The sequence below is a fragment of the Oxyura jamaicensis genome, chromosome 1 (genome assembly GCF_011077185.1).
Source record: "Oxyura jamaicensis isolate SHBP4307 breed ruddy duck chromosome 1, BPBGC_Ojam_1.0, whole genome shotgun sequence".
NCBI lineage: Eukaryota > Metazoa > Chordata > Aves > Anseriformes > Anatidae > Oxyura > Oxyura jamaicensis.
Window position 1 is genome coordinate 69,951,360 of NC_048893.1, and position 14,129 is coordinate 69,965,488.

Genomic DNA, 14,129 nt, shown 5'->3' on the forward strand with positions numbered 1-14,129 from the left:
AGGCAGCAGGAGCAGGATCAACATGTACCTAGAGAAAGGTATGAACATGAAAAGCTCTAGTCCTGAGAAAATGCAGTGCCAGGCATTGACACAGCACCAGCCTTCATAGCAACTCTTTAACCCCTACTCAACAGACTGCTCATCTAAACAAGAACACTGAAGGCTCCAGGAAAACCTAACATTTCAGGTGGATACTACATGGCTTCAGAACACTTATTTCACATGCTTGAGGTCCCAGACAAGAAAAATACATTTGTAGAGCTATTTAAGTTATTCACAATGAAATACCTGGAGAAAAAAAAAACCTCCAGAGCCATGTATTGTTCTTGATTAAACACAAACAGCTTTAAATACAATGTGGCACGCTAGTATGTTATAACCAAAATGATGTGAAGATCAAAGAAAAGGTATTAACCTATGACTGCACCTACCTCTTTGACGGTCATTTCTTAAAGTCTCATTTCTTTGCCACAACTGAAAGAAAGCAGAAACTATTCATACCCTTCCCCCCATGTTGTACTCAGTGTCTTATCTTCTGCAAATTATCTGCTCCTGTCACTGTACTTTTAAATACACGGTGCTCATTCCTGGCCTGTAAGTGTATACTAGAATACTGTACTGTTTGTCCTACTTATTTGAAGTGACGTGTCTGTGGGGAGCAGCTATCTTGAAAGCAGAAAGGATTGTCTAGTGGTGCTTTCCACTGAGCTCTTCGCAAACATTAGTTGGCTCTGACGAACTCCAGACAGAACCAGACCTCTCTGATTCCAAACCATGGTGATCCTGAGTCAGGATAGGGCAAGAGGAAGAACCAGAAAAGGATTCACACCAGCATTCCCTTTCCTCCACAATCTTCACTTTTAAATACTTAACTAAAGAATCCCCTCACAGCTGAAGCTGCTGTTTACCACAAAACAACCCAAACTCAAACTCAGCTCCAAGCAGTTCCATTGCCACAAATGGCCCTGAACAGAATAAAATCCTCATCACATTCATTCCTTCACACATCTGATGACTGTGAGTTGAGCACATATGGTGTATCATTTCCTGCAGGAATAGATTCATTCCTCAGTCTTGCTCTTCATTCTGAGCAAGCAAAAGTCTTTTCTTGAAGGGAAATCTGTGAAAGGGAAATTGTCACTCAGGAAAGTTGCTAACCTAACTGATCCATACAGGGACGGGTGGGGCTGCACACGCTGTGGATGTGAGCAGTCACTGCAGTAGCAGTTCCAAAGACCGGCACTCTATGCTTACCCATAAAAGAAGTGCAGGGAATTACAGTGTGAGCTTCCTGTATGGCATCCTATCAAATGACTCAGTGCTGCATCAGAAAGACCACGGGAGATGTAGATAATTCACTCTGCATTGCTCATCCCTCTATAGGGCCAGAGACTGATGCCTGGAGGGCAGATTCCAAGTAAATGCCAATGCACTTTGGAGATATCCTCAAAGGTCAACTGGTTTCAGTCAAACTCACTTTGCTTAAATTACTAAAAAGCCACTAGATGTAAATGTTGACCCAGACTCAGATGATTCTGGATTAATGAACTTAAAATCGAAGCATTTAGAAGCAGAATCATAAATGTATAATCTATCAAGAAAGCCAGAAGAGGAAAATGAAAAAGGTCACTGAAATAAAAAACATCTGTGAAATTTAACCACTCATAATTGTGCCAAACAAACACCTGACCCCTCTGCTCAGTTTGTAAATTAGGTAGGGTCAAGGTCAAGCTCAGCCTCTCACATTTATTCTTTTTTTATTATTATTATTTGTTTCTTTTTAAATATACTAAGTTGCATTCCCTTGAGGGAAAATGGTGAACTTAATTGTGCTAGTTTCTCCCAGTTGTGGAACAGGAAGGAAGAATGTCAAAGTACATAAATAAATGCACCTGCCTATACATTTTTGGCATAAAGATTTTCTGGTTGGTCAGAGGATGTGGCAGGCAAGCTATAGTCTTTTTTGTTTGTTTTGAAGTTCCTCTTGTACCAAAACAAAAACTAATTTTTGTTATTATACGGAAAGTTTTAAGTAACAGCACATAGCTCTCAAAAAGTACAGTGGTACTATTAGCAGTCACAAAGGAGAATATCATGAAGGAGAAATGAGAATGGTTTCTTAAGCATCCTGTATACTGTCAGAAGTTGGACTAGAATTCAAAGGGCTTATGTTTTAAGTGACATGTGAAAGACCAACTCAACATCCCAGAAATCCTCTGGGTTTTCTAGTTTGAAACTCAACACTTTTGTTCAGCTGCTCTGTATCTTTAATGCATGTGTCTGAGAGGGCAGCTAGTATTTCTGTTTGAAATTTAAAAAGGGAAAACTATGAGTGAATGTCAAGCTTCAGGAAAAAAAATAGAGGTTTTTATAATGGCTGCTGCAAAATGCCTATCTTGAAACACTAGGCAACTTTCTCCTGCACAGCTTTGCCAATTCAATCTCATCCTAACCTGCAGCACCCTCTTCTAATCTGAAATATTTACACAGCTGTGTGGAAACACTTTGGAGTGACCTGATCCCACCTGCTGCTGTCCTGCTCTTGGCTTAGTCTCAAAGTTTTGCTGGTGCCCTTTGATTCTGGCTTGCTCAGGATGGCTATGGGCTCCTTGTATAGGTCTGACAATACCCCTGAATCTTGTTTTGCAATCCCATGTTGAATTCTGAGACAATTTGTGTATCTTTTCTCCAATGAGCAGAGACTAGGGAGATACCCTAGCCCAATTCTGTTTTTTTTTTCATCCCCCTCATTTAAAAAAAGGAAAAACACTATTTTTTCCTATATATATATTTTTTCTAATTTAAAAAATAAATCTATTTGGTGTTTTAATTGAAAGGACCTCTTGCAAAGCTCAGGCTTTATATTTTTCAGGGTTTGGAGATAACCAGGAAGTTCTTTAGTGTGTTTATTTCCAGAAAATAAAAACTAAAATTTCCATTAAAGGAAACACGCTTACATTTTGATCTCCGCTGATACTGAATAAAGGAAGCCCAAATCTGCAATGCCACAAACACGTATCTATTCTTTCTGCAAGGCCTATGAGAGGCATGGTATGTGTGGACACTACTAGAAGGCTAGCTAATAACCTAAGCAAATAATTCTGATGGTAAAAATTAGACAAAACATGCAGGAAAAAAAAATCTCAAAATGAATTGTTCGACCATTTTAAAAGCTCAGCAACAGGATGGGCTCAGTGCCAGGAATAATGGGCTGACAGATTGTCATCTGAAGTAACTTTGAGTTAGACGTTTCTCTCTGAGGTTGCCTTTTCTCCTACTCTGCAAACAATTGCATCTAGTTGCATCTACAGGATACTAAAAGTCCATGATGCACCTTTTCTACCCAACTGAGAATGAGGAGAAATGAATCAATGGGGTCAATAAAACTTTCTGGCATGTTTTTTTAAACTACATTTGGCATAGTTTTTAAGCAGGCTTTGGAAGCAGGACAGAATAATAGAAAAATGGAGAATAGATAGTTGACTCCCTAGACCAGGTGACTGTTAACAACTATCAAGACAAAGGGAGGAGAGTAGCTTTATTTAAGTCACTTTAGAGCAAGAAAATCACATCATTCCTCACAGCCTTACTCAAGTAGCCTCTATAATAATAGCTCCCATAAGAATGAGACAGTTACCTTCATCATGGTTCTGGTGTAATAGGACCTCTGGCTGAGCATGGATTGAGTTCCCAGGGTGGAAAAAAGGTGGGAAAAGCATACGAGCTTTCCTTTGCTTCAGGATATTCTGAAGGAGTTCATACAGAACATCGCCTGAAAGACAAACAGCAGGAAAAAGGAAATGAACACCTACATACTGCTGAGAAGACTCATTTAGCCATCTGATATATGAATTCATGGCTCCTGGGTGCTATTTTCAGATGCAAACATGCCTCAAGTAAAATCCTGCAGTTGACTGTTTTGCAACATCCTTCCCTGAAAGGAAAAAAAGAAAAAGAAAAGCCACATGTCACACCTCTGAGTATGACTGTGGAAGAATGTTAGAATGAGAAGTGTCTCTTATAATCCCGATATAGGGCCTTTTCAGGCTACATAATTGCCTGTCTGGGAGTTCGAAACCTTTAGAAGCAGCAGTCAATTCAGTGTCCCACCTTCTCTCATCACAGCCTCAGTTTTTTAGCTAAGACACCTCAGGTTACATAATTCTTAAGTACAGAATCCATGATTATGCAGTGAGTTGCTGGGAGCAAATGCAGTGTTCTTCCCTAATTACTGACCGATTTAGGCTTCATGAGGCAAGGAGGAAGAAGATTTTGCAGAGCCTCTCCATGCAACACTGTTGCCTCAAGTGCTGAGGCAGTGTGCTACTGGCTACTGCAATCTAGGAGATACCTTACTTTGGGGTGGACTCAGAGACTTTAAAAGAAGAGATAGAACTATCCTGAACTCCCTTGCTGTGGTGACAACTTCTGGAGATACTTGAGTGCTACAGCTGCCTTAGGAACTTCTGTACATCATTCTTGGTGTCCCAGGATGGACTTCTGGAAAGCCCAAATGGGGTCCCAAAACCAGTCATTTCTTGATACTAGAATCTGTATACTGCAACAGGCAGTATTAGAAGAGGGATATGATGCATACTAAGGAGCTTAATGCAGAGGACTTGGTGCTCTGGATGGGCAAATACAGTCTGCTAGTTGCTATTGTATCACTCTTCCACAAAAGTGTCTGCAGTAAATTCTACTACACCAAGCTGACATGACTTGTCCAAATGCTTGTTTCTTTTAGGGGTGCAAGCAGACTGTTCCTTGCTTCTTCTCCCCATTCCCTGTCACCAGAATTGTTATATCCTTCCTTAGAGAAACAGTTCAATGTAGTTATCTAGGAGACCAACGTATTAACTGCTTCCTTTGTGTCTCTTAAGTATTACATCTCATACTGATGCCCTCCCTTCAGCAATATCTACATGAAATACCTAGGTACTTAAATGTTTTGTGTGATGTAACTGGTTGCACATTTCAAAGTAAAAAGGTACACAGGGTAGGAAGTCTACCAGCTTTTAATTCTGCCTCCTCTCCTCTGTCATACCTCATACTATAGAGGAATAGGTTACAGCAGAAGCATATTATCTGAAAAGGAACTCAATGAAGTTTCAACTAGGAAACCCTGAATTTTCTAGGAGAGTTTTCTCAAGTGTGTGTGGGGTTAGTAATCGTTCCTATGAGACTGTAAGCTGTGTGCCATTCAGTCGTTTTCTCTACAAACTGCCAATTCTACTTGTGGAGAAGTTTGGTATCTTAGCATGAAATAGTTAAAGCTATCCTGCTTTCCACAGTTCAGCTTCCTCTATTTTTAGCATCTTGGCTGTTTTTACTGTCTCAGCAGTGACTTTAGGGCATTTTAAAGAGGTGATTGTAATACCTGAATATCTAATTAAAAACAAAGCCTCAAGAACCCAGTTACCTTTTCCATGTTTAGTACATGAAAGTCTAAAAAGTGATTTTACCACATAATTTGCATCTTTGAATGCAATAGTGGCATAATCATAACTAGTGCTGTAACACTACAAGCAATAAGGTAGCAAATTTGTACCTCTTTCAATTTGGCTCGACAGATTAGTGAAAATGTTCATACAGCTGGCTGTCTTTTTCTACCTAATAAAGCAGTTATATTTATGCACCACAAAGATGCAATTGTACTAGCTACAAAAGTGAGAAGTCTCTTCTCACTCTCTCCCTCCTCTGCTCTCTCCCTTTCCCTCGCCAGCACTAAACAAGAGAACAGCTGTGGGGCTGTGAGCCCACTTTATTGCTAGGACCACTGGGGGGAGTGGATGCTGGTTTAACCATGACTGGTAAGGATACAGCTTTTATGTACCTACACTCCAGAAAAACTTAAAGCTCTATGGCAAGCATTATTTCATAGTTTTTCTTCAACTTCATATGTAACATGTAGTTTGTTTCTGGTAAATGTTGAGGTAATCTCCCTTTACCTATACTCACTCACATTTTTAGGGACTTACTGAGATACCCTCAAAAATGCTTATTATCAGTAGGGAATACCTGGAGAAAAAGAGCAGAGAAAAAGAGAGGGTGGAGGCCATTTAAACCCAAATTTAGGTAAACAAGAGTTTAACCTTCTGCACTGAGTGTATTTAAAAGCCAGAGGCTCTTTTCTGGGAATGCTCTATCTCTAGTCTACAAACATTCTAATCCTACTCATTTCAAGTGCCATCACAGCACATAAAGGGAAGAGTATAGGCATAACTTGTAGGCAGCAAGGCACTGGGATGATAAGAGGAGTAGCAAACAAGATACACACAAAGCTGTCCTTTACTGTTCTTACTCACTTTCAATACTCCTTTTGTCTTAAGGTAGGGTTATTTTATAATGAAATGATTCAAAATGGTGTACCAATATTAAACACAGTATGTTTCCAGGCATCAGTTTTCACTAATGTATTATAGTGGTGATAGACATGTATGTTTGGCATCTCCTTCCATATAAATTTAGTCTTCATTTAAAGCACATGCCTTGAAAACTTTGTATAGAATCAATGGAAGCTATAGTTTGGGAGGCAGATTCTGCAGAAGGCTGGTTGCAGGGGTGCTTTTGGGGGAGTCACCAAGCAGCTTGATGCAAAATTAGTGTCACTGCTTGTTTATCAGCCAGAGCCAAGCAGCACCAGCTGTACTTCTGTGCTGAGTGAGCCTTGTGCTGGAAGCCTCCTACCAGTTCTGCAACCACTTGGTCCAAATTCTTCAATAACCTATAGTGATTGAATTACAAACCTTTTTATTTAACAGGAGTACCTTGTATGGTCATAAGAAAAGGTCACAACTCTTCTTCAGTTAAACATCCCTGACAAAGGAGGGTAGAGGCTTACTCTGAAAGCTGGAGTAGACAGACCACAGGGGATATAAATACAGGCAGTCCACATATACATTTCTAAATCTTCTTTGTGAATAAATTAAGATATAATTTGAGCAATAATCTGATCGATTCACACACCTGTCTGTGTTCTACCTTGGGCCAGACTCCAGCATGTGAGAGAATATGGTGAAGTAAATTAAAGCTCACAGGGGCTGTAAAATAGAGGAAAGGTCCCCCAGGGATAAGTTATGCAGTCACTTTTAGCAGCACATCAGCCAAGCCAACTGTGAGGCAGAATGCTAATACCAGCTTCTTAAGAGGCTGGAGCACTTGATTAACTTACTGCTGTAGTTGGGTCTGTGAAAAGATAAGCCTTTATGGGGAAGAGCTGGAAGTCATGAAGTGCTGCCAGAGAAGCTTGCTTTCTGTGGAGCTCTGCAGGGAGTTTTAATGAGAAACAGGTTGCATTTTTTGGTTTTAGAGTTGCATTCAAATTTGCCTACAACTCAGGTGTATCTGGATTTCTCTCCCACATTGTTCTTTTTTCCTTGCCTCACTCAAGCAAGTAGCTCTGTCCCTTCTCTCCTCCCCGGCCCAGTCCACCCTAACAAATATGACTCTGTATCCTCCTCTGTCTCTCTCCAGATTCTGTTGCAGCTTCTTCTCTCTTTTCAGTCATTGCTTCAATAAGAAATCCTCACCTGAATGAGGAGACCTGTATCGAAAGTCCTCTTTGGTCAGGAGCAGCAGAGCCTTGCCATTCATCTCAAAAGTGTTGCTCTCAATCGGCCTCAAGGAAAACTCCTTCTCTGCCCATCTGAGCCACTGTGCCACATCATCCCTGCTCCAGTAAACGGGCTGCAAACCTGCGGTAGGAAGAAACAGTGATTATGTTACAAAATTGAGACAATGAATGGGAATATAGGCAAATACCAGTGAAACCCCATTTCTCCCCACACCCTAATATGCAAAGTCTCTGAGCAAGGTGTGGGAGAGGGATGCCATGGTAATGCAGGATTACACTAGGCACTGGACTGTGCAACACTTCATTAGTTTAGGCATTGTGGATTATTTTGGACATTCAGAAAAACAAGAACTGCTTCAGCATCCCCCAAAACTTATAGGATATTACTTAATTCCAAGTGCACACTGTGAGATGGAATTGTCCCCCACCTGCTCCTTCTGAGGTGCAGAGCAGGCAGGAGACAATGCTGCTGGCTCCATCCATCCTTGGTGTATGTCCTCTCCTAGAAGAGAGGAGTGCCCTCTCTTCATGCCCCTCATAAAGCAACAGATCAATCATAACAAAGAGCAGTCAGATGCAAGAGACCTCTGGCTGTGTTTCCCTGTATGTGGGTGTAGACTGTAAAGAAGGGCTGCTGCACACAGCCTCTATAACAGTGTATGTGTAAGTGGGTATTGTTTAGAGAGGTGCCTTCAGACCGGCACACCCCTCCCGCAGATGCAGTTAGGCTAGTAGCTCCTATTCCCACACTGGAGAGGAAAGTAAGAGCTGAGGCTCTGGCACCTTTAGTACTGCTTCATATTGTGTCTCCTGTACAGCAGTAAGGTACTGCCAGTGCAGCTCTGACCATATGAAGGTGGTACGACACTTTATTTTAAAGTAGCAGGTGTGTTGCATTGGGCATAGATTTTCCAGGCCTCCAAGGAGAGTCCAGCACTCCATTTCCCCCAGACAGCCCATGCAGCCCAGAGTTTAGCCACAAGGGCCCAACCAAGTTACCATGAAAATCAAAGACCTTTTTCCAGACACCTTCATTGGGCCCAGGCAAAGAGATATGGGAGGTGTGACAATTCAAGATCTGTTTTACAGTCAGATTAAAACCAGCTTCCTTCTCCTGGAGAGAAGACATCATGGTGAAGAGCTGTTTATACCTAGGTAGACAGATTATCTCCAATCCACTGGGAGATAAAAGCTTTCTTTCCTTTTCCTCCTTGTGAGATGACTCATTGTTTAACTTGTTACAATGTGTTGCATAGAAATGAAAGCTTCACACTGTGCATAGGAACATAAAATTTGCCATATCTGATCAGATCTCTGGTACACAGCCTCTGGCAGGGGCTAATACCTTATGCTTCAGAGGAAGACGAACCTCCCTTCCTCATATTGCACCTGGCTGATTGTATGCTGCACATGGGAAGAAATTTCCTTCCTGGCACACCACTCTGTGAAATCTGATTACCCTCGTCTTACTGAGTCTTAAAAGAAATCTGGGAGATTTGTACTGTTTTACTGTTTTGTTTTGCCTCCCCCCCCCCTTTTTTTTTGAACTGCTTTAACAGATAGGCAACCCTGTTTTCTGTTTTAGCAAGAGTGAATTGCATTCTGCTGCTATGCCAGATTCCCAGACAGAAGCTTTGGAAAGTCCCAGCACCACAGCTGCACACAGAACTGAATCTGAGCTGGAGCAGGCATTGAGATCGAGCCTGAAAAAGGGTCAGGGCCAACCTGAGGAAGGGATGTCTTCATTCCATCAGCTTCCAACTCCCCCTGTAGCACAGTGCCACACAGATGTAAGAAGTAGCATTTACTTATTTATTAAGGACTTAAATTCTCTTCCCTCATATTGAATTGGGGTCTGATTGCTGAGGACAGAGTTTTCTGTAGGTCCTTTCTTTTTGAAGGGAGTGCAGTCAGGTGTAGATCTGCTCTGAGACATACAAATTGTCATCTAAAATGTCAAACTTATTCCTGCAGAAAACACACTGCAGATCCCAGGCTACTGCTGGGCAGGATGTACATCGACTGCAGCTAGGTAAAGCAGAAAGAAGTTAAATGCAATACAGCCAGTCCACAACATGTGAAAGGTATAAAAAAACATCTGAGAAGAGCTAGAAATGTTTATGCATGGCTTCTGCCTCTATCTTCCCCATTTGCTGTGACATGCAAACAGTAAGTTGCCCAAAGGAATGCTGTCATGTGGAAATCTAGCTGGAGTTTTGATGCACAGTTCACAAGATGAGGCAAGAAACAAAACATTGCTGGGAAAATCAGGCTGCAATGAGCAGAGCTGTATGATAACATGATCTGCATGCTCCCTTACTGATAACAACATAATAAATAAATCACTCCCTGTACAAACATCAATCCTGACTTCCTATGTGCTGGTTGACAGTATATCTTTGCATTCGTTCAATTAATTTAAAAGTACCATATCTAATAGAGCTTTGATTGATCAGCACTAGACACCAAACAGCCAACTAAGCTACAGAGGCTGGTCTGAGCTAGGTGTGCTGTGCTGGCAACCCAGAAAGAAGACACAACGCTTCACAGTGCCCATCAGGTCTCTGCTGGGTTTCAGCAGCATCTCTGTAGCTTGTGAGAAGGAGAGAGCACCTTCATGGGAAAAAAAAAATAATAATAATTTAAAAAGAAAAAGCAGTATGCCCTAGGACCACCTGGATTCTGGTTATTGAAAATGAGCATGCAGCCTTTCTAATTCAGTTTGGCTAGCGCTAAAGTGAGGGGGTGGAGGAGGTAGATATCTCCACCCATGGGGTGATACCATAATTCAATGCTTGCATTGTGTTTTGAAGATATTAAGTGCTATAAAATATGTTATCTGCTTTTCCCTGGATGGATTACCACTTCTCTCATTTCCTTCTCTCCCTGCCATGTCACCTTCCTGGGAAGTTGGTTTCTCCGCAAAGCCCTCTGTAGTTGCCTGTCCCCACCACATGCCCATTTGCTTTGTAAAGCTGAATCAGTTCAGTCACAGGAGGCTTTCCTCAGGGTGCACACCAGCGCTGCCGAAAGTGCTTCAGAAACTGCCGTTCATAAGTAATTCTTTCATGTACAGTACTGCATTTGCTAAACTTGCATGCCACCTTCTTTGCCCTTTCTTAAAAAGAAGCTGTTGATATTGTGAAAACAAGGGCATGAGAGGGTTGGCTTTGCCACTGAATAGATTTTACAGCACAGCATAAATGGCTATCAGTAGGTCCTGAAAATGGTTTTCTATACTCTCCATGAAAGAAAACTAATCCTGCTTATACAATTTTTTCTTTTTTGGATGCTGTTTTTTATTTTCTCTTCTCCAACTTCTCTTTTATTGTCATACCCACGGTGGAGGAAAATGGGCTCTTTTATCTCTTCAGTTTTCTTCTCTGTGAACGTTAACAGCATTGTCTTGAACTAACAAAGATATTTACCAAGCCGAATAAAGTGAGCAGAGAGTGCTGTGCTACAAAATGAGGACGGGGTTTTGCCTGCTGGACTGACTGCTGAAATCAGCGGGAAGGCTTTGCTGCTTTCAGTAGGTGCTGATCAGGCATGGCAGACTGCCTCTCTGCCAACCTGCCCCCTCAGTAGCCAGCATGGCCACGGACTGCTGAGGGTGAATTTTGCCCTGGGAGTCCAACCTGGCACTGCTCCCAACTCTGCCACTGCTCTACTAGTTCATCTGGCAAGTGGTCCCAACCTCAGTCTCCCTCTCTGTGTAAAAACAAACACTAAAAAAAAGTTCTTGAACTCACCAACTGAAAGCAGATTGAAAAGAGTCACGTAAACTGTCAAAATCTGTCTCTGAGAGATCCCAGCATAGTTTCTAGTTTGTCTTCTACCAGTTTCCAAGCACTATCTTCAGTATAGTAAAATACAGTAATTTACAGATGTGCTTATGATCTGATAGCTTCATGTACATGTCCTGGTTTCAGTTAGGATAGAGTTATTTTTCCTCCTAGTAGCTGGTAGGGTGCTATGTTTTGGATTAGGATGAGAAGAGTGCTGATAACATGCTGATGTATTGTTACAGAGCAGTGCTTACACCTAGCCAAGGACTTTTCATCTTCTTGCTCTGTCCTGCCAGCGGGCAGGCTGGGGGTGCAGCAGGAGCTGAGAGGGGACAGACCCAGGACAGCTGACCCAAACTGGCCAAAAGGGTATTCCATACCATCTGACGGCATGCTAACAATATATAGGGGTGGCTAGCCAGGGTGGGGGCGGGGGCAGCTGCTCGGGATGGGCTGGGCATCGGTCAGCAGGTGGTGAGCAATTGCATTGTGCATCACTTGTTTTGTACACATTGTTATTAGTAGTACTATTATCATTATTATTATTGTTATTATTATTATTATTTTCCTGTCTTAATTAACTGTCTTTATCTCAACTCACAGGCTTCACTTTCCCATTTCTCTCCCCCATCCCAGAGAGGGAGGGGGAGGGTGAGTGAATGGCTGTGTGGTGTTTAGCTGCGGGCCGGGTTAAACCACAACAATGCATTAAACGGAGAGCTGAACTCCTGCTCCCCTTTCTAATGCTGCAGGCTGGAGCACTTAGTTGTCTACTGGTGTCTTAGTAGATGATCTACTCTGTTGCTTATTCCTCTTCTGAAGTCCTGCTTCTAACACCTGTTACACCAGCCAGTTTACAAATGTTGAGAGTGATCAGTTCTCACACTCCAGAGGCATGGGCTAATAACCATCTGGACTGCAGAAGAAATCTCTGTTCCTTTACATTCTTGGAGAGCAAAAACAAGTACAAAGAAGAGAGGCCGATGGGTTAATTTACACCTTCTTCTTCGAGTAGGCAGTAAAATTGTTTACATATGTTCAAGCATTTATGCACGCACGCACACAGCACTTCACACACACACACACCAGAATGTACTTGAAGAAGATGTTTGAAGAAGAGTTTAAGTTGATGGTCTCTAAAGGCTTCACTCCTGTTCTTACAGTGAGCCCCTCAGGAAACTTAAGTATGGTCAGGCTTTGAGGCTGGAACGCAGTGTTCTGACCACCTGGACCAGCCTTTGGCACACAAAACTGCAGTGTCACCCAGCAATATTTGCAACAGGCCACAGACTCCTGGTGGGGTTACAGCTTTGTTTTTTAAAAAGATGTGGCCGACCTTGAACCTTGCGATGCACTCATGTTTAGCAACCCCTTTCCTTTGGAAAAGAAGTATGTATTTTATGGTATGAGTTGCTATCTACAACACACGTAGCAGATCCATCTGAAACGTGAAGTGCAACGTACTGTAGGCTGTTTTCACCTTGACTCATTTGGAACAATCTGAAGACGCAAATCCAGTGCAAGGTGTCACGTACAGTATAACTGAGAGCTGCTGTTACGTTTTAGTTTCAATATGAGGACACGGCCACACTACAGCCTGCATTACGGAAACAGCACTCGCAATGAGTTTCGTGTATCTTTTTGTTCCACTTCAGCCCTCCATCCTCTACGCCTGGCTGCCTGGCAGGCAGGATGAGGAGGTGAGAAGGGGGTAAAGACAGACCTCTCCTTTATCCCTGCTTTCTGCAGGGCAGATAGAATTGTTCTTGCTCCCACACCCAAAGCTACTTAGCACAATTGGGCAAACAGCAAAGCAGCCAGTGCATGCAAATCGGCAGCTGATCTCTGAACACCCAGGGACAGATGCATCCTCACACTGGCAGCATCAGGCAGCCTGGCTCCAGCTATAAGGACAGTGCTTGAGCCTGTCTGGGAAAACAACTCTGGAAAAGCTCGAATGTCTGCTACCAACTAGCTCTTTTGGAACTGAAGCTCTCTTTTTTGTTATTAAGTAAATTCTTCCATGATACCCATAAAGCATAACATGTTGTTCTGCATACACTGGTGCATGTGAAACAAGACAGAGGCATGAGCATGTGTTTTTCTCTTCATTTCTGTGAAAAGGCAACACGATCTGGAAGAAAGGCATATGATTTTGATTCAGATCCTTCTCCCAGGCTCTGTGAATGAGACTTTTTAAAGGTCCTCTCCTTCTGTCTTATTTTTTTGTTTGGAAAGCTAGAGTACCAAAATGCACAGAGGTGTCATGCTAGTTAACATCTGAAGCGCACTGGAAGTGCAAAGTGCTGCACAGCAGCTTTCAGTGAGTCCTGCTCGATATTCCTGCAGTGCTGTCCTTGCTGCCACCTGGTTCCTCTGGTGCTCAGAGGCACTGATGCTTGATGTAAGCCAGGGGCCCTGCTCTGAACCTGGCAGCACAAACTGTGAAATGCTGCTCCCCGAGATGGGCTGCAGCAGTGAGTTGATTACGCTGGAGGAAGTTTCAAGTTAAATCACGAGCTGGGCGCTGAGGTCCTCTTGGGAGTACAGTTTTATGCTGTACTTTTTGATCTTCTACTGTAAGTGCCTTCCCTTTGCTACCAGTGCTGCCAGGCTCCCACGATGACGGCACTCAGCAGCCCTTTAGGCCTACCTGGAGTATGGATGGTAAAGGCAGGAAGATGAAGGACTCTGCTTCCCGGGGAATTTCTAATTCCTCAGAGCTGGGGAACAGGTGACAGACATCTGGGGCATGCTTAGTTATCCCC

General features: G+C 42.6%; 1 protein-coding gene across 3 annotated transcripts in view; it reads right to left on the reverse strand.

Annotated features, from left to right (window-relative positions):
* The window catches only part of ETV6 (ETS variant transcription factor 6), a 151,219-nt gene that overhangs the window by 35,341 nt on the left and 101,749 nt on the right, over positions 1-14,129 (reverse strand). For all 3 annotated transcript variants that reach the window (XM_035308829.1, XM_035308837.1, XM_035308847.1), the window contains exons 4-5: positions 7,530-7,694; positions 3,638-3,772 (exon numbers count right to left, since the gene is read on the reverse strand). In XM_035308829.1, the coding sequence (XP_035164720.1) occupies positions 3,638-3,772; positions 7,530-7,694 (300 nt within the window). The remainder of the gene's footprint in view (positions 1-3,637; positions 3,773-7,529; positions 7,695-14,129) is intronic.